Source organism: Vombatus ursinus, unplaced genomic scaffold (assembly GCF_900497805.2).
Source record: "Vombatus ursinus unplaced genomic scaffold, bare-nosed wombat genome assembly UNPS02014791.1, whole genome shotgun sequence".
Lineage (NCBI taxonomy): Eukaryota > Metazoa > Chordata > Mammalia > Diprotodontia > Vombatidae > Vombatus > Vombatus ursinus.
The window spans coordinates 82504995-82528765 of record NW_020954569.1 but is presented as its reverse complement, the minus strand read 5'-3'; the positions used below and the strand labels follow the sequence as shown (position 1 = coordinate 82528765).

The 23771-nt window shown below is 39.5% G+C and overlaps 1 protein-coding gene across 1 annotated transcript in view; it reads left to right on the top strand.

The window, feature by feature from the left end:
• Positions 1–23771, top strand: part of ADAMTS12 (ADAM metallopeptidase with thrombospondin type 1 motif 12) — a 525685-nt gene that overhangs the window by 309720 nt on the left and 192194 nt on the right. The window contains exons 7-12 of the mRNA XM_027868744.1: positions 795–944; positions 12544–12687; positions 13508–13652; positions 16503–16595; positions 18627–18772; positions 21272–21441. Coding sequence (XP_027724545.1) covers positions 795–944; positions 12544–12687; positions 13508–13652; positions 16503–16595; positions 18627–18772; positions 21272–21441 — 848 coding nt within the window. The remainder of the gene's footprint in view (positions 1–794; positions 945–12543; positions 12688–13507; positions 13653–16502; positions 16596–18626; positions 18773–21271; positions 21442–23771) is intronic.

Here is a 23771-nt window from a genome sequence, read left to right as displayed (position 1 = left end):
CTCCAAAGCCAGCAAGCTTTCCACTGTGTAATACTGCTTCCTGTTTCTTGATCCAATTAATGATAATGATGATGATGATGATAAGATATAGTGAAAGAGTGCAGGGTCCAGAGGCAGGAAGAATTCAAATGTGGCCTCACATACTAGCTGTGTAACCCTGAGCAAGTCACTTAGTCTATGTCTGCCTCAATTTCTTCATTTGTAAAATGGGGATAATAATAGCACCTATCTTCCAGGTTTGTTGTGAGAATCAAATCAGATAATACCTGTTAAACACTTAGCACAGTACATGGCACATGGTTGGTGCTATATAAATGCAAGTTATCATCATCATCATCATCCTCTTTCTTCTTTTTCTTCTTCCTTCTTTCTTCTTCTTTTCCTCATTCTCTTCTTCCTCCTTTTCCTCCTCCTCCTCCTCTTTTTCTTCCTCTTTCTCTTCCTTCTGCTTCTCCTTTTCCTCCTCTGCCTTTGTCCTCCTTCTCCTCCACCTAAGGTCACAGAAAGTCAACATCAGAGGTGGAATTTAAACCCAAATCCTTTGATTTCAGATCTAGTCCTCTTTCCACTGTCCCATTGTTATGTCAAATCAATGAGATATGATCCTAAAATGAAGTTTACTTATTTTTAACAGATGCTTAGTTTAAATTGCCTCTTAATATGCATATCTCTTATTTCAAATATACTTTCAAACTATTCCAGATGTTTACCCAACACCATAATTGATTTCTTTCTTATGATATTTTATTAAACATTGTCCTCAATGACCAGTTTTCCCTATGCTCTATTTCCAGGAAAGATATCTGTGCTGGGGTTAATCATCCCTGTGAAACCTTAGGTCTGTCTCATCTCTCTGGCATGTGCCAGCCTCACCGGAGCTGTAATATCAATGAAGACTCAGGACTCCCCCTGGCTTTCACAATTGCCCATGAGCTTGGGCACAGGTAATGACTAAGTAATGAATAAGTAAGGATGGAGGAGATACAGCTAGACAGTAGTTCATATGAAAAAGATCTGGGAGGTTTATTATGTTGGGAACTTCCTATGTGTCCACTCTGTAACATGGCAGTCAGAAAAGCTAATCATCTTAGGCTGCCAGCAAAATTGTGTCCAGAAAAAGCAAAAAACAAAAAAAACAAAACAGAAGCAATGGAGGCAGCTAGGTAGCACAGTGGATAGAGCTCCAGCCTTGGAGTCAGGAGGACCTGAGTTCAAATCTGGCCTCAGACACTTGATACTTACTAGCTGTGTGACCCTGGGCAAGTCACTTAACCCCTGATTGCCTCACCAAAAAGCGAAACAAACACAATCGTGTCCAGAATGAGGGAGGTGATATTCATCATGTTTCATTCTGCTCTGCTCAGACCACACCTAGAGTGCTCTGTTCAGTTCCAAGTATGCCACTGTAGCAGCACGTCAAGAAACTGGAACATGACTTGAACAAGAAACTGGGGAAAATCATATCAGAGATTTAGAGCTGGAAGGGACCTTGGAGGTCATCTAGTTCAACTAGATGAGGAAACTGAGGCCCAAAGATATGAAGTAATTTGTCCTGAGTCACACAGGTACTAAGCAGAGGAGTCACAATTTGAACCCAGTCCCTTTAGCTTCAAATCCAGAATTCTTTCCAATTATACTATTCGTCCTCACAATGAAATTGTAAGGGGGCTTGAAGCGATCCCTTTCAAGTTATCAGTTAAAGGAACTACGAATGTTTAGGCTGAAGTAGAGAAGATTTAAAAGTGATATGACAGTGGTCTTTAAATATTTAAAGAGCTGTCGAGTGGAAGAGAGGTTAGGTCTATTCTGCTTGGCCCTGGAAGGACATGTGAATAGAAACTATAGGGAGGCATATGGTGGTTACATGTAGGGAAGGACCCCTTAATAATTATAGCTGTCTAAAAAATGGAAAAGACACCCTCAGGGCATATCACTGGAGGTCTATAAATGGAGATAAGCACTCTCTGGAGCTGCTGTCTAGAGGGCTCATTCTTCAGGTAGCAGCTGGACTAGACCAAGGAGGTCTTAGCCTTTTTTTGCATCATGGATCCCTCTGGCCATCTCTTAAAGCCTATGGACCCTTTCTCAGAATAGAGTTTTTAAGTGCAAAAAGTAAAATTCATTGGATTACAAAGGAAACCAATTGTTTTGAAGTAACATTTATATATGTGTGTATGTATATATATATGTGCATAAACATGTATATGCATGTGTATTTATCTACACATATGCATACACATCTACATATATGCATATATTTATATGTGTATGTATACATACATATACACGTGTGTGTGTGTGCGTGTGTGTACACATACATACACAGACGCACACATATACACAAACACATACACATACACAAGTTCAGGGACCCCAGGTTAAGAAACTCTTAACTAAACTCTATCTGACCTCCCTTCAGACTCTGCACTCTATGAACTGATCATGAAAACTGATGTCTTCCCTACACTGCTAATTCTGCGTCTTCTGTCATACCTTCTCATGGCTCTGATTAAAAAATGGTTTTTTCCATTTGTCTCCTTACCCACCTCCTTTTTTTTTTCCATTTTCTACTTCTATGTAGACTCTAGAGCCAGCATGGTTTAGTGGGTAGAGAGCAGGCCTCGTGTTCAAAAAGACCTGAGTTTAAGTTCTGCATCTGACACATACTTTCACCCCTGGACAAATCACTATAGGCAGCTCTCTAAGGCTCTACATTGTAAAGAAGGTGCCAGCCTGCACTGGTAGAGGATATTTCCCTAACCTGGACTTTCCTATGCCAAAGAAATCACAAATCTAGACTCTATCTCCTGTGCCTGGGTAGACTCCCAGAGAGAACCGGGCTGTGGAACTGTGGTGTCTGTGGTGATGCCTAGTATACAGATGTGCTTCTTCAGGTGTGTAAAAGTTTCTTGTACTGTCAGAAGGGTGAGACAGTCTGCCTCTTCTAAACAACCCATTGTTTTTAAGAATGGAGTGGGGTTCTGGCTACTGTTCATTTCCCTACCTGTTTGGGAGAAAGAAATGGAGAATAAGAGAAAACTAAAAGAATATCGTCATACCCTTTAAATAGAGCTGGGCAGGCCTAAGTGGAAGCGCATCTCCATCTCATCTGAACCTCATTTTGGTGTGTGTTACCTTGCCCTTTAGTTCCACAGGACTTGGATTCAAATCCTGCCAATTGTGTGACTTGGGCAAGTGACTCCACTTAGAGATGATTTAATCATCTCTAAAATGAATTGATTCCTTCTAAGATTTCTCCAAGTTCTAGATTTCTGATTATCTGACACTTTTCACCACAACCTGATCCCACTTAAATCAAGAAAATGAGGCTTTGCTGACACCTGGTCCAGGGAGGAAGCCAAACTTCCCAGAGTTCATAAAACTCTAATGCTAATGCTAACGACAGTGACAGAGAAAGTAGAGAAAGAATCAACTTTGGGATGCCAGGGGTGAAAGCTATTGCTGCCCTTTCAAGAACATTTTGCCTCCATTTCTAATTACCTTCCTCTTCTTCATTTCCATCCCCTTACATATTCCTCCACCTAGATTTTTATGTGTCACCCATTCTCCCTCATACAGCCTGAGAACTCAGTAGAGCAATTGTTGAACCTGTTGGAATAAGATAGAAGGAATCAAATATTCCAGAAAATAGACCTCCCATCTGAAATGTGCTATTTAAATTCAGGGTAACTTGTCTCTAAAGTGCTTAATTTACATGCAGTGAAAGCATTCATTCATTCAACAAGTGCTTTATTAGACACCTGCTGTATGTCAGCCATTGTGCTAGATTCTCAGTCAATAAATATTATGTGCCACGCATTGTGTAAAGTGCTTCGGATATAAAAACAACAAAAATAATGAAAAAGACAGTCCTCAAGGATCATACAGTCTGATGGGGATGGGAGTGGGGAGATGACACACATAAAGAACTGAAGATGGGAGGGGGGCACAACAAGATGGGCTGTGGGAAGGTATCCAATGCAGGGGCAAGGTAGAGAAGTCAGAGAAATCCTGAAGTGTACAGCCAGGTGAGAAATGAGAAATATGCAAAAACAAAAATATATATATACACACACACACACATGCATTGTATGTACATGTGTATATATGTACATATACATACATATACATATATAGATACATGCACATGTGTGTGCACACACGTGCACACACACACACACTCACGCTGGAACAAACACAGTAATTCCCAGGAGGGACAACACTAACAAATGATGGTATTGTGTGGGAAGGGATGAGAGGGTGGGAGGAGCACTAGAACTGAGCTTTAATTTGAAGGGAGCTGAGAATCCTGAAATGGAAGTGAGAATGTGTCAAGGTAGTAGATGAAATGTCTACCAGCAGGTAGGTTAGTTTGAAGCAAGAATGCATGGTGGAATTGTGCACTAAGCCTGGAAAGGAATGCAAGAGCCACATAACGAAGGACTTTGAAAGCCAAAGTAGTTTGTATTTCATCCTACAGGCAAGAGGGAGCCATTAGAATTTCTTGACCAGAGTCGGAACAATATGCTTTAGGACTATCAGTGAGGCAGCTGTGTGGAGCATAGATTAGAAAGAGGAAAGAAGAAAAATGGGGGACCAACTAGAAACCAATTCTCAATAGTTCATTCATTCTTTTGTTCACTCAATAGTCCAAGCCAGAGATGGTCACAGCCTGACCCAATGTGATGGAAATGTGAGTAGAAAAAAGAAGTGTTAGAAAGGAGAGATATTTTGGAGCTAGACTCAAAGAAACTTGGCAACTGATTAGTTCTGAGATAAATAGCTCATTGAAGCTAGATTGCTTTGTGCTGGTAACTTATGAAGCTGTAAAATAGACGCCAATAAACAGAGAGCCAGATTAACATAAATATTAACTGATTTGATTTGATCTGCTAATTGCAGGAGGGATGCCAAATTCTTGAAGGGAGACTTGGGATAGGAGATTAATGAAGGATGGGCTCCAGCTTCTCATGCCTCCACATGTCGGAAGATTTGCTACACTTCCATAGGGACTCAGAGGACAGGGTGTTATATTAGCAGATGGGCAATTAATTCTGGTTACCATTTTAATATGGATCTTGATTTTCCTCTCTGGTGAAGAAAACACGTATATCCTTGAAAGGAAGTATGACTGAGAAGGAAATGAGGGATGTGCTAATAATAATAACAATGGTAGTACTATATACTTGTATAATTCTTAATGCATTTCGAAGCATTCTCACATCCTTTATCTCATTTGCTCTTCATGTTAACCCTGTGAGAGGTGTGGGGAGCTCTTTCCAAACAGTTTTCTTATTCCTAGGGGTGACTTGCTAAGGCAGTTGCTGCTGTTTGTCCTTCGTTCTCAAAGAGAACCGTAACATCAAGGAGGTGATGCCATGACATGCAAGTGAATTAGATTTAAGTGAGGGAGGGCTGTGCAAGGTCACCAGCGTCACTTTTTCCTCTGGAGCCATCTGGGTCCAGTAGCCAAATATAGATCAGGACAACTGGAGATGAACCAGGATGCAGTGGGGGACCTTGGCCTTTTCAAGCTAAGGTCTTTAACAGGTATCAGTTTGACTGAGGCAATGCCTATTCAGTGATAAAGACTCAATAAGAAATGAAGTAGAAAATGGTTTCTTTAAAAAAAATGATCTGGGAGATGAAGATCTTCAAAATTTCTGGCCAAAACAAAAACAATTGCTATTTCATTCATTCTAAGCTAATCAGGGTGCATCCTGGGCCAACCAGTTGCCTGATCCATATCTGGTCACTGGAGGCAGATGGCCCCAGAGGAAAAAGTGAGGCTCGTGACTTTGCACAGCCCTCCCTCACTGAAATCCAATTCATTTGCATGTCATGGCAGCACCTCCTTGATGTGATGGTCCTCTTCGAGAATGAAGAACAAACAGCAACCCTCTATGAGTAGCAAAGGAGCTGCCCACTGGAGACCAAACTGGAACTGGCCAGTTGGGCAACACAGTTGGTTTTCTTTCTTTCTTTTTTCTTTCTTCCTCTCTTCCTTCCTTCCTTTCTTTCTTCTTTGTTTTTCCTTCCTTCCTTCCTTCCTTCCTTTCTTTTTCTCTTTCTTTCTTTCTTTCATTTCTTTCTTTCTTTCTTTCTTTCTTTCTTTTGTAGGTAGTAGACAGAATCAGAACAGAAACCTACTAGGTCCGCTGACTGCCAAGCCTCCTGCTTTTAATACCACACCATGTTGCGTCTCTACTTCGCTGAATAAAAATTGTACTCATGGAAAACAAAGACCATTTATCTGCTTAAATATATAGTTTGTTTCTTTTCAAATCATACTGATGTATTAGGAGTGTTAGATTAGGTCTTAAGAAGACTTGGATCTAATTTGCTGATGCTTACTCGATCTGGGACATTGGGCAAGTCATAACTTCTCAGAACCTCAGTTTCCTTGTCTATATAATAAGATGAGAGCCTTAGACTTGAGTTGGAAAGGACCTGAGAGCTTATCTGGTCCAGCTGTTTCATTTCACAGAAGAATCCTAGAAGGGATTCCTTGGTCTGCCTACCTCACTGAGATGTTGTGAGAAAAGTGTTTTGTGAACCATAAAGTGCCAGAGTGAGTTATTGTTATTAATTAAGGGTCTAGCTCATTTTAAAAACAAGATTGTATCATCCCTTAGGTGAAAGAGGTTTCCTTGAAGGAGGAAATTAGAAATAGATGGGACACAGTGCTATTTAATCTTTCTAAAAGGATGTTCAGAAGCAGTCAATAAAGAGAGAACTGGATGACAAGAGGTATCTCACAACACACCCACAGAGGCTTGCAACCTGAAGACCAGGGGAGGTGATTTTTACCAGATTAATTTAAGAGCTATTTCAGGACATTTAGTGGTTAAAGTGAGTATGACTCCACCAAAAATGTGTTAATGAAGGATTTAACACCTGTACTCTTAAATAGCAGTTGAGTAGAAATAGAAAGAAGTAGACTGATCAGAAGCAATGCAAATTACTCCAATGGTGAGAGGCAATATTCCCAAAAGGAATTGATTAAGGTTTAAGTTAGCAATCAGGTATGCCATTTTTACCTTTTGTAAACCATTTCTAAAAGGTTTTTTGTTTGCATTTTCTTTCTTTCAATACTTGTTCTGTTTGATCAAAAATTGGTATAAAATATACATATTAGATATATGTGTGTGTATATATGTATGTATGTATGTGTATATATATATATATATATATATATATATATATATATATATAAACACATTTGGCCTTTATGTGGAGTTCTAAGCCCTTCACATACAGTCTCATTTGATCTTCTCAAGAACCCTTTGGAGCAAGTATTTCCATCTTCTTCATAAGAAAACTGAAGCTCAAAGAAGGTACCTGAATGACAGAGGAGTCATTCAAACCCAGATCTCCTCTGATCCCAGGTCCAATACTCTTTCTACTACACATTTGTGTGTATAATTTTGGGAAAGCAAAATTAAGCATATTATTTGGAGGCAATCCCATCTCTCTATGCCTGAAGTAATCCTAACTGTTGCTTCTCAATTTATATTACTGAATTACCATTATTATCATAAGATTACAAATCAAGAGAAGCAAGGTATTAGGAATCTGGTGGGGGATTAGTCATCTGGACCAACCTCTTCTTTTTACAGATGAGTAAATTGAGACCCCAGGAGCTCAAATGACTTTCCTAAATCTACACAGGTAGGAAGCGGCAGATCTAAAATTTGAAGGTGGGTCCTGTGCCTTTCAGTTTAGCATTTTTTTTACTGTACTATGCTACCTCTAATTACCTTCTGGTGACAGACAAAAAATTCAGTACCTGGGAAGGATTTAAAATTCCCTTTTGGCTCATGTCTCTGAACCCCTTTTAAGTGATGTATACATAGCACAAAACATGAACCCTTGAGAGGCAGTCCATAACTACATAATTTCATCTACTGCTGGATTCTATGCTCAGGCTCAGAAAATGCTGAATGAATTAAGTTAGTTTAAAAAATGTAAATGTTATAATAGGTGTTATTTATACATATGAGTCCCATCCCTCTTGAAAAAATACTGTCATAAAATAGTATAATGGGCAGATAAAATCCATTAAGTTACCCAGAATATATTTTCTCTCTGCTAATTTACTCCTTCTGTTAGGACTTGTCAAATCTGTGACCAGTGAACAAATAACAAATAAGTTACAATGAAGCAAAAAAGAAAAAGGTTAATCAGAACAGAGCAGTCAGTGCAGCCTGTTTCCTTCCCTGCTTAGTAAATAGATGGAACCCGTGCTCTGGACAAACCTCCCTATCCCTGTTATCTCCTTGCAGTAGCTTACAGGGCAGAAACTGAAACCGGCACACCAGTAGTGCAAGAGAAGAAATACTAGATCTGGAGATAGAGGACCTGGTTTTGGATTCTATTTCTACTACTTAGTCACTGTGTAACCTTGAGAAAGTTACCTAGTTCCTCTGAACCCTAGTTCTCTCATCTGTATAATCAGTGGATTGGGCTAGATGACCTTGAAAGTCCCTGACAGCTCCAACTCCTATAATCTAATTTAATTTCATCATTTTACAAATGAGTAAGCTGGGACATGGGAAGGTGGTGACTTGCCCAACAAGCTTGAAAGTGGCAGCATAGTCAAGTGGAAATGAGGCTGGTCTTGGAATAGAAAGATATGGGTTTGAATCCTGGATCCTCCACTTACTAGCTAAGTAGGCTAAAGCCTCAGTTATTTCATCCTATAAAAGTGAGTTTATCTGCATTATCTACCTCAAAGTGTTGTAATGAGGATCAAATCCAATTCAATGATCATTTATTAATCATCAGCTACGGGCAAGGCAGAGGATAGAGTGGTGGACTTGGAGTCAGGAAGACCTGAGTACCTCTGGCACTTAGTAGCCTTCAGACTATGGGCAATATATTAATATCTCTGAGCCTCAGTCAAATCCTAAAGGCTTACCCAGACCACTAGAGTCACAAATCCTTGACTTGTTTCATGTGAAGCACTATTAGCCTTTGGGGAAATAAAGACATGACAAAAGAAAGTGTATCCTCAAGAAATTACCAATGATAATAGGGAAATAGGTCCTTTAAGTACTCTATAAGTGTGAACTATTATTGTTATTATTATTATCCTCCCAGTAACCTCATTGGAGACAAAAATAGACCTAAAGCCCGCGCATCTCTTGATTTTCAGGGCAAGACTTTTCCCTTCTCTGTCATAATACATCTTCTTTCCATGGTTTCTTCAAGATCAGAATGAAGTACTATCACAAAACAATGGAATAGTCACTGTTTCTGGTACTGTTTTCCTAGAGTTTCCTTTCTTTTTAAGATAGGAAAGTTTTCTGAAGATAGGAAAAAACCAAGGGGAAAGAAAAAACACTGGAGAAATTAGATCTATTAAGTGATGGAAAAATGTGTTTTTCAGCAGTCAATCCTCTTAAAGTGTTAGGCTAACACCTGAGACCTGTTAGAGCAGCATACTGTGTGGTCCTTGGGTATATGGCTTGATGTATAGAAGCAGACATTGTTAGAAAAAACTGAAGTTCCTCTAGCCTCTCAGGGAACTGCTAGTGGTTTGGAACTTTGATAAATTATTGAACAGGTATGCTCAGAGAGGAGTTGATGAGTTAGGAAAGATTGAATTTTGAGTAGTCTGGGGAAGACCTGCTGAGATAAACCATTGCATCAAACTACATTCTCCACTGGAGGAGAGATAATTATCGGGATGAGAGGTTTATAGATTAATTCTTTGGCTCTTTTGTGAGTTCATGTCAAGTCTGAATGAGATGGGGGCTCATATGTAAGTCAATACAACTTCTTATAAAAGGGATAGAAAAATGAAAGAAAAATCACTCACTCCCCCAAAGACATTGCCATACATTACAAGGCAGGAAGAACTGCTTGTGTTTATCAGGAGCTTTGATGCAAAAGTAATATAAGCTTACAGGCAAGACCATGGCCAGGAGTTTATATCCTCTTCATCCAAAGCAGCTTGTTTAAATTTTCTCCTTCAGATAACAGTGAATCTGAGGCAGGACTTCCAAGAGGGAAGTACCTCAGAGGCAAAATAATGTTCTTCTGGGAGGCTGATAGAGTCTAATGTGTGTGTGTGTGTGTGTGTGTGTGTGGTGGGGGCGGTATTCATTCCAAGGTCATCAGCACATATCACTAAATAAGTTTTCCTTCTCTACTGGATTAAATAAGCCTAGCTTACTGATATGAAGCTTTAAAGTTTATAAAGCAATTTCCTCACATCTAGTCTGTGAAGAGAAGTAGTATGAGTGCTATAACCCCCATTTTAAGATAAGGAAACTGAGGCTCAGGACCTGAAATGTTTGTTACAGTGGAAAAGTCAATGGATTTGGAGTCCGAAGACATGGGTTCTGCTCTATGCTGTTGTTGTTCAGTCATTTTTCAGTTGTATCTGACTCTTGGTGACCTCATTTAGGGTTTTCTTGGCAGAGATACTACAGTGGTTTGCCATTTCCTTCACCAGCTTATTTTACAGATGAGGAAACTGAGGCAAACAGGGTTAAGAGAGTTATCAGGGTCACACAGCTAGTAAGTGTCTGAAGCCAGATTTGAACTCAGGAAGATGGGTCTTCCTGACTCCAGGCCCAGCGTTCTATGCACTACGGCACCATCTGACTGCCCTCTGCTCTGTGGTGCCTCTGCCAAGTCACTTTATTCATCTGGGACTGTTTCTTCACCTGTAAAATAAGGAGGTTGTACTTGATGATGCTAACATCTCTTCTAGTTCTAAATCTATTACCCTATGATCCATGGTCCCAGAGCTATTAAGTACCAAAGCTGAGATTTGAACCCAGGTCTTAGGTCTCTAGGTCCATGGCTCTTTTTTTTTTTTAAAGAGATTAGTAAAGGGGCCAGATGGTGAAGGAGAAGAGAAGGGATTGGATCAGAGGCATAAGAAGAGAGTTGAGGTTTTTTTTAAAAAAAATTTTTTTGTGGGTAATCAAGGTTAAGTGACTTGCCCAGGGTCACATGGCTAGTATCAAGCGTCTGAGGCTGGATTTGAACTCAGGTCCTCTTGACTCCAGGGCCGGTGCTCTATCCACTGCACCATCTAGCTGTCCCTGTGGCTCTTTCTACTTTACCATATTGTCTTTAATTTTAATTAAGAGCACGGTGGATGAGCCATTATTTACATATATAATATATACACATATACATGTACACATGTGTATATATTTATCTACATTTATACACATGTATATGTATTGGAATATAAATGAAAATTATTTTATTGAAGATAGAATATGGCACATTAAAAAGCTCACTGACTCAAGTTAGAGGATCTGGGTTCAAATCCTGCCTCTGATGTTTCCTCTATATGTGGCCTTAGGCAAATGACTTAAACTTCCTTATCTGTAAAATGAGGTTAGGCTAAATGGCCTCTGAGAACTTTCCCAGGTCTGGATCTGTAATGATAGCCTCTAACATGAGGCTCAAAATTTGGGCCAGTGGCTCATAATTCCCAAGAGAGAGAAAAGTCATTCAATCAAGAAACAATAACTTAGGGAAAGATTCAACAGGAGGAACGGTCTTTGTAGCAGGAAGAGAACTCTCTCAGCTCACCTTCCAAAGAGCCAACATGTGGAGTAAAAGCTAAAGAAAAAGATTCTAGCATTTTCATCTCCCTGGAACAACATGGGCTAGAGGCCAACATCAGGCTTTTAATGGAGAAGCCAAGCTTTAACTAAAGGGAAGACAAGCCTTATTGACGGGCTTGAGAGTTTACTTCAAACAAACCAACCAGAACGGAGAGGAATAGATTAGGTTTGAGACAAGAAGTGTAAAGAGCCAGAACCATTCAAGAATAAGGAATAGTGATGGACAGCCAAAGTGCTTTGATGCTGCTCATGAAATGAGAGAAATCTTGGAGATCTAGCCTACTGGGCATCTCCTCAAGAATTTATTGGAGGACGTGGACAAGAATTTCACAGGGTGAAAAGGAATGGATGGATCATGAATTGTCACATTGAAGGGAGTATCCATGTCACTAAAATCCCAAATTCACTGAGATAACATATGTACATCCCTCTCATTATTAGCAGTAAAAACTCTTAGGAAACTAAAGGAAAGTTGTACGCTATGTATAACTCTGTATGCTACAGAGATAGTGAGTTTATGTAAGGGTGGGGTTAAAAACCTGTGTTTCCATATTCAGGAGAACTGAGTGAGAGGAACCCAAAACTAGAGAGTGTATGATGGTATGAATTAGCTAGAGATTTGGGAGAGATGGGCTGGCGTTACAGTGTGGGGTGGGGCTGTGAGCCAAGTGAACCATGGAGTTTAGCTCATAGCTCCTAACCCTTGACTTGGTTGGGGTGTTTCTCAACCAAGAGCAAAGATAGCTGTCTCCTTCCTTATGCCCCTTCCCACCCTAAATGAGTGAGATGTTCTGTACTTTGCAGAAATCTATTTTCCCCATTCCATCATTGAATTATGGTACTTGACCTAGTGGAGCAAATGCATTTGTCTTGCCCTAGAGAAATGAATGTTTCCTCTTTGGTTAATACTACTTTGCTCGTCTTGTTCTATGTATATTCCTTCTAGCTTTGGCATCCAGCACGATGGAAGAGAAAATGACTGTGAGCCTGTGGGAAGGCACCCCTATATCATGTCCCGTCAGCTCCAGTATGACCCCACTCCACTCACATGGTCCAAGTGTAGCAAGGATTACATCACTCGCTTCCTTGAGTAAGTAATAAAGTAGCTTCCTAATTACTTGACAGCCTCTCCTGAGCCTCTCTGAGGCAAATTGTCCAAAGTTTTCTTTTCCTCTCTAGCAGTTTCCTAAAGATAGCTGGTTTCTGGGAAATGCCTACTACTGCTCTTAGCAGGATCTCCTCTGAACACTGCACCTAAAAGTCATCGAGAGACCCTCCGTCACAGCTTTGCTTTCTAAGCCTCTTAGAGGATAAAACCAATTCTATACACAAGGATTGCTCCTATTGTATCACTATATTGTATCACTATACATTCTCCAACATTCGTCCAGGTTTATTCCACCAGCATTAATTATCTTCTTTGCACAAGGCACATATAGTAAGTATTAAGGCTATAAACCAAGTAGTGCTTGCCCTCAGGAGCTCAGTCACCTGGAGGAAGCAGCTCCTTTCTCCCTTCTGACAATCTCCCTGTCCTAGCTCTTTGTGGGTCTGTTCCATGATCTGAGCCCTTTCCCTCAGTTGTTCCCAATTGAAAATTAGCAGGAAGAGTCCAAGCTGAGCAAGCCCAGTAACTGATACTGTTTTGGATTGCAATATTAAGCTACTGTAATCACAGGGCTAATGTTAGCTGAGCAGCCATGAGCTCATCCTGGGTGCCAGTTGTATTGCTATGTAATTGTTAGTGCTCTTTGAAGAATGAAGAATTGAACTTTGATTAAGGGTATGAAATAATAAGGAGGGGATGGAGAGAAGGCTTTGAGATTGGAATGGACATCTGCCAGCTGAGTGAATCGGTGAGAATGACTGTACTAAGTCTTCATCTACTTGTGTTGAATGTTTGTGTTCAGCCGAGGCTGGGGGTTCTGCCTGGATGATGTCCCCCAGAAGAAAGGTTTGAAGTCCAAGGTCGTTGCTCCTGGAGTTATCTATGACATCCACCACCAGTGCCAGCTGCAGTATGGTCCCAATGCAACCTTCTGTCAGGAAGTCGATGTAAGTGCCAGATGTCTTTGGTATCCCGGGAGCTGTGCCAAGCAGGCCTAAGTGGAGGCACAGCTAGTAAAGTGCTTAGAGGCTTGCAGATTGAAAAGCAAGTGAGTCATCGATTAGTTGGAATCAGATTAAGTTAGCTGGTGTCTTCTGAATCCTAGGTCATGGCCCTTTCCACTAAAATGAGATAATATTTATAAAGATCCTTATAAATCTTAAAATGCTATATAAACGTTGGCTATTGTTATTGGGAAAGGGAAGGGAATAAGCATTTATATAGCACCTACCATGTGTCAAGCACTATGCGAATGCTTTACAATTATTATCTTATTTTATCCTCACAATAACCCTGTGAGATAGATGTTATTATTATTTTACAGTTGAGGAAACTGAGGATGAGAGAGATTAAGTGACTTGCACAGGGTCACACAACTAATGAGTGTCTGAGTCCACATTTGAACTGAGATCTTCCTGACTTCAGGTCCAGTTTTCTATGCACTGTGCCACCTAGCTATCCCCAAACATTTATTAAGTACCTAATATATGCCAGGCACTTTACAAATATTCTCATTTGATCTTCACAACAACACTGGAAAGTGGGTGCTATTATTATCCCCATTTTATAGTTGAAGAAACAGAGGCAGACAGAAGTCAAGGGTCATATAGCTAGTGAGTATCTGAATATAGATTTGAATTGAGGTCTTCCTGACTTCAGGCCCAACCCTCTACTTCTCTATCTGGCTACATGATTATAATGATAATTCCACTAATACCTTGGAGGGGGGTGGGTCTCATTTTTTTTATCTTCTCTGGCTGTCCCTGGCACAGGCTCAAATACCACTTAGTACCCTGAATTCCTGGGATAAAAGGTACCACAGAGAGCTAAGAAATAAGCAGTAATTTATTAGAAATAAAAGGGAAATGTTTCTTCAACACAGAGGAAAGAAAGGAAAACACACTCCATGAATAATGAAGGAGAATTAACATGGAGAAGTACCTGGGAAGAATGTAAGACCTTAACTGAGCTGATATACAACCATGTTGGGAGGACAAGTTTATTGTTTTTATTCTCTTGTATGATTACATTTATTTTCTTGAGGTTAAAAATCAATGATCTTTTTTACATCATCTTCATTTCCAATTATATCCATCCCCTCCCTTGCCTAGAGAGCAATCCCTTGTAACAAAGAATAAAAAAGAATGAGGGGGAAAATGTAGTTCAGCAAAACTAACCAACGTATCCACCACGGCTAACAGTATATGCAATATTCTGAACGCATAGTCCCTAACCTTTATAAAGAAGAAATGGAGATACATTTTCTCATTTTTTTCTTCAAGATCAAGAATGGTAGTCATAATTGCATGGCATTCAATTTTTGTTGCTCTTTCCATTTCCATTGTGTGGTTTGTGTGTATATACATGTGTATACATATATATATATATATATATATGTTTACTATATATGTATATAGAGTTTTCTTTGTTCTGCTTACTTCTCTTTGCATCCATTCATCAACCTTCCCATGCTTCTCCCTTTTCTTCATATTTATGATTCTTTCGTTTAATGAGATTTTTTGTAGTGTGAAAAAAGATGAAATAAACAAGGTCATAATATGTTCCAAGATCTTCCATCAGTGATTAGGAAAGAATACTGGGTCTGAAGTCCAGTGGCCTGATTTTGAATCCTGGTTATGGCAACTGGAAAGCACTTAGCCTCCCTGCCCTCAGTTTTTCCATATGTAAAATGTGGATATTGCACTAGATGGCCTTTCTGGTCCCTTCAAACCCGAAATTTATGATCCTATGATCCTGCCATGATCTTGGGCAAGTCACTCTCTGAGCTTTTGTTTTCTCACGTATAAAATAGGAAGAGATTCATGAGATCCTTTCTAGATTAAATATTTTGTGGTTCTCTCCTGTCAAAACCCACATCTGAAATGCTGGTTGAGTGGAAATGGATGTGTTTACTGAATTTAATTGGAAAGCAATTGAGACCCTGTAGTTTATTAATACAAGGTTCCCACAATACCTTTTCCACATTCCTGTCAAATTGGTTAGCTGCAACTCATAAAGTAGTGACATCTTTCTATCTGGATAATTTCAATTTCCTTCACTGGGAAGGAGGCAAGTATAATCACTCTACTTTTATTGATGGAGAAACATAGATGGAAATCTATTGAAACAAACGTTGTATGAATGCTGAATGATAATTAGAACCCAGAGTCTGTGACTTGCCATAGTGATCATGGTTACCAATTATGATCCGTCAAGAGCTATTCATTGTCTTATTAAACATTCTGCAAAAATAGTGCTGGATTATAAGGAAACAAGATTCCATCTTCTAATTTCCCAAATACTGTACTCTAGGTTTCTGTCTTTCATATAGTAATTAAGTCCAAAGTGTATTTGAACTGGATTGGATGCTGGCCTTAAAGTCAAGGGAAGTAACATGGTATAGAGGAAAGGGTACTGGACTTGGGAACCTGGGTTTAAGTTCTGGCTCTCATATTACCTGTGTGACATTCAGCAAGTAACTTACCTCTTTGGGCCTCAGACTTCAAAGCCTTCTAACTCTAAGTTGGTGATCATAGCATCTTCATTACATCCTACCGAAGATTATTGAGAGTTTATTTAACACCTTGCCTCAATCATTTACTAGTTCTGTGATGATAAGCAAGTAACTTACCCTTATAGAGCCTCTATTTCTTCATCTGTAAAATGGGGATAATAATAATGAATTTCTCTACCTCATAGGATGGTTGACAATAAAACATTTTGCAAACCTCCACGGGCTGTATCAGTAGTAATTGTTATCTTTTTTACTAATGGCTGTACCTTTCCTGGTTTTGCAGAACATTTGCCAGACGTTGTGGTGCTCAGTGAAAGGTTCTTGCCGCTCCAAGCTGGATGCTGCTGCAGATGGGACCAGGTGTGGAGAGAAAAAGGTGATGTTCTAGATTGTGATGGAAGGCTAGAGAAACAGAGGGGTCTGAGGTCGAGGACAGAGGTCACAGGAGAGCAGTCAGCATGCCCAGAAACTGAGGCCAGTTCAGGCAGAGCAACCAGAGTCAGGCATTTTCATTTCTGACACTCATCCTGACATTTCCCTGTGGGAAGATGCAATTAGAGAAGAGCAGTGCTTGATGCCACATTTATCTGAGTGACCTCTGGCCAAACACTTCACACATCTTTAATGATTTAGCCTCCTAGTCTTGAGAGATGGGGTATGTTGCTGACAATGGAATTTTCTGGATTGATTACCCAAAGACCCAGTTTACTTTTTTTGATTTTTTTTCTAAATGAAGAATAAATTGGACAAGTCAGTAGGCATTTTCTTCTGAGGATGCCTGATTTAGGCCATTAACTTCCTTCTTTAGCACCTGATCTGGCTACATGCCCACAACATTTCTCTACTTTGCTAGGCACTAAGGCCAGATACTCTCAGCCTGCTGGGAGTCAAAATACAATATTGGATTCCAAAGCATTTCCTTGAGAGCTAGTTCTTCAGTACCTTCTGATTTAGTCTGTAGTATTTCCTAGAAGCAAAAATGAGTCCTCAGGTTTGGGGGAGAGGGGCAGTTTCTTTTTTCATTTTGGGGGCAAAATGATGCATGAATCTCTTCAGACATCAAGATTATCTGAACTGGAGAGGAAAATGTGACAAATAGTTACACCCTGCCCAGCACCTCCAAGAAACATGGGCATAGCTTGTAAGCATGATATATTTCTTTCTTCATCACTGCCTTCTCCTTTTTACTTTCCCAAACAGATAGCTGACTTGAAATATTTGGATGGTTGGTTGGTAGACTTGTGAATTGATCCAAACATTTTGAAGAGCAATTTGTAATAATACCCAAAGAATTATAAAACTGTGTATACCCTTTGACCCAGCAATACCACTCTTAGATCTGTTTCTCAAGGTGATCAGGGAAAAAGGAAAATACAAAATATTTAAAACAGCTCTCCTTGTGGTGACAAAGAATTGGAAATTGAGGGGCTGCCCATTAATTAAGGAATGGCTAAACAAGTTGTGGTATGTAATTGTGATGGAGTATTACTGTTCTATAAGAAATGATGATCAGGTTGACTTTTAGGAAAAAAAATGGAAAGACTTGCATAAAATAATAAAAAGTGAAATGAATCAAGAGACCATTATATACAGTGACATCAATATTGTTTGAAGAATAACTGAACGACTAAGTTATTCTGAGTATTATAAATACTCAAATCAACTACAAAGGACCTATGAAGGAAGAGATAATATCCACCTCCAGAGAAAGAACTGATAAATAGAAGTAGGCATAGTACATTTTTGCATACATACATAATACACATATATGTATATATACATGTGTGTATATATACATACATACATATCTGTGTTAAGTAGTGGCCTTCTCTAGTGTGAGAGGAGACATTTCAGAACTTAAAATGTAACAAAAAATTAAATTCAAAGAAAAAGAAATATGATTGGCATGTGGAAAAGGAAACTGGCTCATTTTTTGTTTGTCCAGAGGGTAAAATTGAAAACGACAGGTTAGATTAACAAGAGGGCATTCCTTCTTCATTAAAAGAAAGGATTGTTGAAGTGCTACCTTAGATAGTAGAGAGCTGCCCATGACTAGAGGTGTCAATCAAGGACTACTTGACAACTTGTCAGGGGCATTCTAGAGGAGATGCCTGCACCAAGTGGGAAGATGGACTAGGTGATATCTAAGAACTCTTCTAACTAATATTTTTTATTATGAAGGTTAAAACTCTCAAAGGAGACTCTCTTTTGCCTTTATTTCTCCGATTCAGTTCTGAGTTACTTTCCTCAAAAATTGGTGGCAAAAGCAAGGTCCTGAGTTTGAATTTTCCTGCTGTGAAGGGATCCTCTCAACTCCCTGAGTGCTAAGTCGATGTTGTTGTGAGGTTGCTAGCTTCCTGATCTATCTTTCTCCTGCTTCTTTCTTCATTTCCTCCTGACCCCTCAGTGGTGTATGGCTGGCAAGTGCATCACAGTGGGAAAGAAACCAGAGAGCATCCCTGGAGGCTGGGGCCGCTGGTCACCTTGGTCACATTGCTCCAGGACCTGTGGGGCTGGAATTCAAAGCGCAGAGAGACTGTGTAACAACCCTGAGTAAGTTGCTTTCCTCTTTTTTTTTCCTCTATCTCTTTTTAAAGCTTTTGGATTTGAAATCCTGATGAGCATAATCCCTGTAATTCTGAGCTTTTTGATGAAAAACCCAAACACTGGTTCTCTTCGACCTCAATCAAGGAAGAATCAAAAGGAATGACAAAGGATGTTAAGAGTCCATTAGGCTCTGTGTTTGATTAGCTATTAGACCTGCTTCCTAATATTTTGGGTTTTTATATAATTTGGACAAATGGGCCACTTCTCATTTTTATGTTTAAATTTGGGATTGGCTTTTTTTTTTCACCTACAGATGTCGAGTTGGAAGGCTTCTTAATAGCTTCATTTGTTTAGGGGCAAAAAAAAAATATCCCCAGAGCCCATAGATGCAGAATTAATCTTTGCAAGAAAGGTTTCTGCCTGATTCACTTTATCAGTAAAAATTTGTTAAGGGCCCCTCCTGTGCATCCTGGGGTGACTGCTGAAATATTTAATAATGTAGATTAACTGTAAAGATATTTTAATAGCCTGATCCTGAATTTTCCAAACTATGTTTCAGAGAATCCTTGAGTTCCACAGAAACTTGTTTGGACAAATGGATAGGAAGGAGTCAGTGGAATAGTTTTACCATTGGAAGCTTTAGCTGTCATGGTGAAATTACTGATTTAAAATATATATTCTATGTTTATATGAAGTTAGATCTAAATCCTTTCACTTCTAGCTCCAAATGATACACTCATACTTAGTATTAGTTCCTTTTGTTCTGGAGAGCAGTCAAATACTACACCATAAAAATGATAGAATGTGCTGCCACTCACAATCAGAAAATGAGGTTTGTTTACTGTGACCTAGAAAAGAAAAAGCATGAACATTAGAGAGAAATTTTAGCGTAACTGCCCCCAGCCTCCTAAACCTTATTGTCCATTAACTTATTAATTAATTAATGTAAAAACCTTACACCATTATTAAGAGATGGCATGGTTTAGCATATAGAGGGCTGACCTTGAAGTCAGGAAGCCTAGGCATCAAGTCCCACATCTGACATACTGAGGTACTTTCCACACTGGAAGTTCCCTTCATTAATAAAATCCCAGGGCCAGATAAAATTTTTAAAATTGTAATTATAACAACAATGATGACGACGACTATGATGATAACCTTATTCCTTTAGTGCAGGGATTTTAACTCGGGGTCCTTGCACTCCATAGAGGTTCATGGATAGATTTCAGGGAGTCTGTGAACTCATCTGGGGAAACATTACATCTTTATTTCAATAGAATTGTTTGTCTTTTTTAATCCTAGGTATTTTATTTCATGTATTTAAAAATATTATTCTGAAAACAGTCCAGAAGCTTCACAAGACTTTCAAAGGCGTCCATGACACAAAAAAGGTTAAGAGCCCCTGCTCCAGTGTTTCTCTATAATATGAAGTGACCCTGATTTCTTGAAAGTTGTACCACTGAGACACAAATCCTGGTAAACCTCTGAGTACAGGTCCAGCAATAGCTTGTATGGCTATTGGCCAAAAACTTACCTCTCTAAATCCATCAGAGAATGATATTTTTTTATCCTGAAACTCATGAAGACCAAATGCTGACAGGTTGAAGGGCTGAGCTTGAAGAAGTATTCGTATGATGGAATCATGGTTTTTAGGGATAATCATATGTGGTGCAATTGAGATCGAGTCACTGAAGTTGGTGTAAGAAAGACTCCAAATCCTGCTTCAGACACCATCTGTGTGACCTTGGGCAAGTCACTTAACTTTTCTTCTAGTTTCCTCAGATGCAAAATAGGAAAAATAATAGCATCTATCTCAGAAAGTTGTTGTGAGGATTAAGTGAGATAACTGTATTTATTGTATTAGCTGCTTCTCTTCTCCTCCCTTCCTTCTCCCTCCCCCCCCATGGCCCATTGGCTACAGATTGGTATGAGGGAACATCTTATACCAATGAGATAGATATGGATGATGATATGGATATGGATGATAGAGACAGAGAGATGGAAATATAGATGGGTATAAATATAGATTCTATTGATATGGGCATAGATTGAGGTGATATGAATATGGATATAAATATATTCCCTTTACTAACACTAGCAGTAGAAACATCGTCTGCCAAAGCAGATTGGCAACTTTTCTGCAACTTTTAAAGTCAGATTTGCCTGGAGGACTGAGCAATCCAGTACCTCCCCTGGGTCACATAGCCAGTGCATCAGAGGCAGCACTAAGGTTCAGGTTTCCCTAACTCCCAGGCAGTCCCTTTATTCCACATTGTCTCTGTGTTACTATATTCTGCTGTGTACTGAAGTACTGAAAACATGCTGGGTAGAATGAACCATTTGATAATGTATGGAGTTATGAAAACTTCCTTAAAGAAGTGACTTTTGAAGGTAGAAAGGAACATGAGTTTGGTAGAGATTTCATAGTGAGGAATTCCAGAGAATGCCTTTTATAGAAAAAGTGGTCTTTGGAGAAATTTTGAAAGCACTCTGTTTCATTGGCAGACCCAAGTTTGGAGGGAAGTATTGCACTGGAGAAAGAAAGCGCTACCGCCTGTGCAACATCCACCCCTGCCGTTTGGATGTGCCAACTTTTCGGCAGATGCAGTGCAGTGAATTTGACACAGTTCCCTACAAAAATGAGTTGTACCATTGGTTTCCAGTTTTTAACTCAGGTAAGACATGATGAAAGCTAACATTTCCTAGTTACTGGGCCTCTGCCATCAATCCTCAAGACAGATTTCATTGTCAGATTGCCTATGGCACCTAAGCTAGGCACATTAAACAGAGAAAAGTATGGTTATGAATCTAGTCCTCTGGGAATTTATAAACTGAAGCAGGCAACCTTGACATGGATAAATCAATCAGTAAGCATGTATCAGGTGTCATACATTCAGTGCTCAATGAGGTATGCTGTAAGGGAGTTACAATAGACATATAATATATAGTCCCTGGGGCAGAGCCAAGATGGCAGAGTGAAAGCAGTGACTTGCTTGAGATCTCCCCCAAACCCCTCCAAATACCTGTAAAAAATGGATCTAAACAAATTCTAAAGCAGCAGAACCCACAAAAAGACAGAGTGAAACAAATTTCCAGCCAAAGACAGCCTGGATGGTTGATCAGAAAGGTATATCACGCCAGGCAGGGAGAGAAGTGTAGTTCAGCGTCGGTGTGCAGGCAACTTAAAAGACAACTTAAAAGGTCAGTGGAAAAAGTCTGTTTCTGTGGTGAAAGAGAGAAGCTAGGTCCCAGCCCCAGTTCCCGAGTGTGGCCCAGGGTGGCGTCTGCTTCCTGGCTTCCAACCCACAGATTGAGGGGTAATCGAGTGGCTGATCAGAGAGGGATTATGGGAATCTCTTTGCCAGTGCTGAGGCAGGAATCTCTTGCTTTGCCTGTGCTTAGATCTGGGTCACAGTTCTGGGTGGCAGTCCTGGTGCGAGAAGGAGCACTGGTGTGCTGAAGCATGTAGTGGTGGTGAAGAGGAAATCCTCCTCACAGTTCCAAGACAGAAAAGAGTGATTGTGGTCACTCATAGACGAGAGCACAGGCCAGGAAAGGAGTAAACACCTAACCCCTTATCATACCACCTTGGAAGAACTGAAAATTTACTGGTCCCTAGAAGTTTCTCTGAAAACAGCTGTACAAACCCCTGAAGCTTGGGACAGTACATTCTCCACATTGGAAGTAGACCTCTACCTTAACAAAGAGTTTATAACTCAAGTAATTGGCTGGGATCATGAGCAAACCTAGAAAAAAGTGTCACACCATAGAATCTTTTTTTGGTAACAAAGAAGATCAAAACATACAACCAGAAAAAGACAACAAAGTCAAAGCTCCTACATCCAAAGCCTCCAAGAAAAATATGAAATCAGTCCCAGGCCTTGGAAGAGCTCAAAAAGGATTTTGAGAAGCAAGTAAGAGAAGTAGAGGAAAAACTGGGAAGAGAAATGAGAGTGATGCAAGAAAATCATGAAAAACAAGTCAACAGCTTGCTAAAGGAGACCCAAAAAAAATACTGAAGAAAATAACACCTTAAAAAATAGCCTAACCCAAATGGCAAAAGAGGTCCAAAAAGCCAATGAGGAGAAGAATACTTTAAAAAGCAAAATTGGCCAAACGGAAAAGGAAGTCCAAAAGATTACTGAAGAAAATGCTTCCTTAAAAATTAGAATGGAGCAATTGGAAACTAGTGACTTTATGAGAAATCAAGACACTGTAAAACAAATCCAAAAGAATGAAAAATTAGAAAACAATGTGAAATATCTCATTGGAAAAACAACTGATCTGGAAGGTAGGTCCAGGAGAGATAATTTAAAAATTATTGGACTATCTGAAAGCCATGATCAAAAAAAAGATCCTAGACATCATCTTTCAAGAAATTATCAAGGAAAACTGATCTGATATTTTAGAACCAGAGGGCAAAATAGAAATTGAAAGAATCCACTGATCTCCTCCTGAAATAGATCCCCGAAGGAAAACTCCTAGGAATATTGTAGCCAAATTCCAGAGTTCCCAGGTCAAGGAGAAAATATTACAAGCAGCCAGAAAGAAACAATTCAAGTATTGTGGAAACACAATCAGGATAACACAAGATTTAGCAGCTTCTATATTAAGGGACTGCAGGGCATGGGATATAATATTCCAGAGGGCAAAGGAGACAGGATTACAACCAAGAATCATCTACCCAGCAAAACTGAGTATAATCCTTCAGGGTAGAAAATGGTCATTCAGTGAAATAGAGGACTTTCAAGCATTCTTGATGAAAAGACCAGAGTTGAATAGAAAATTTTATTTTCAAATACAAGACTCTAGTGGAACATGAAGAGGTAAATAGGAAAGAGAAAATTGTAAGAGACTTATCTTAGGTTGAACTGTTTACATTCGTGCCCGGAAAGATGATATTTGTAACTCATGAGACCTTTGTCAGTATTAGGGTAGTTGGAGGAAAAATTATATGTATAGATAGATAGATAGATAGATAGATAGATAGATAGATAGATAGATA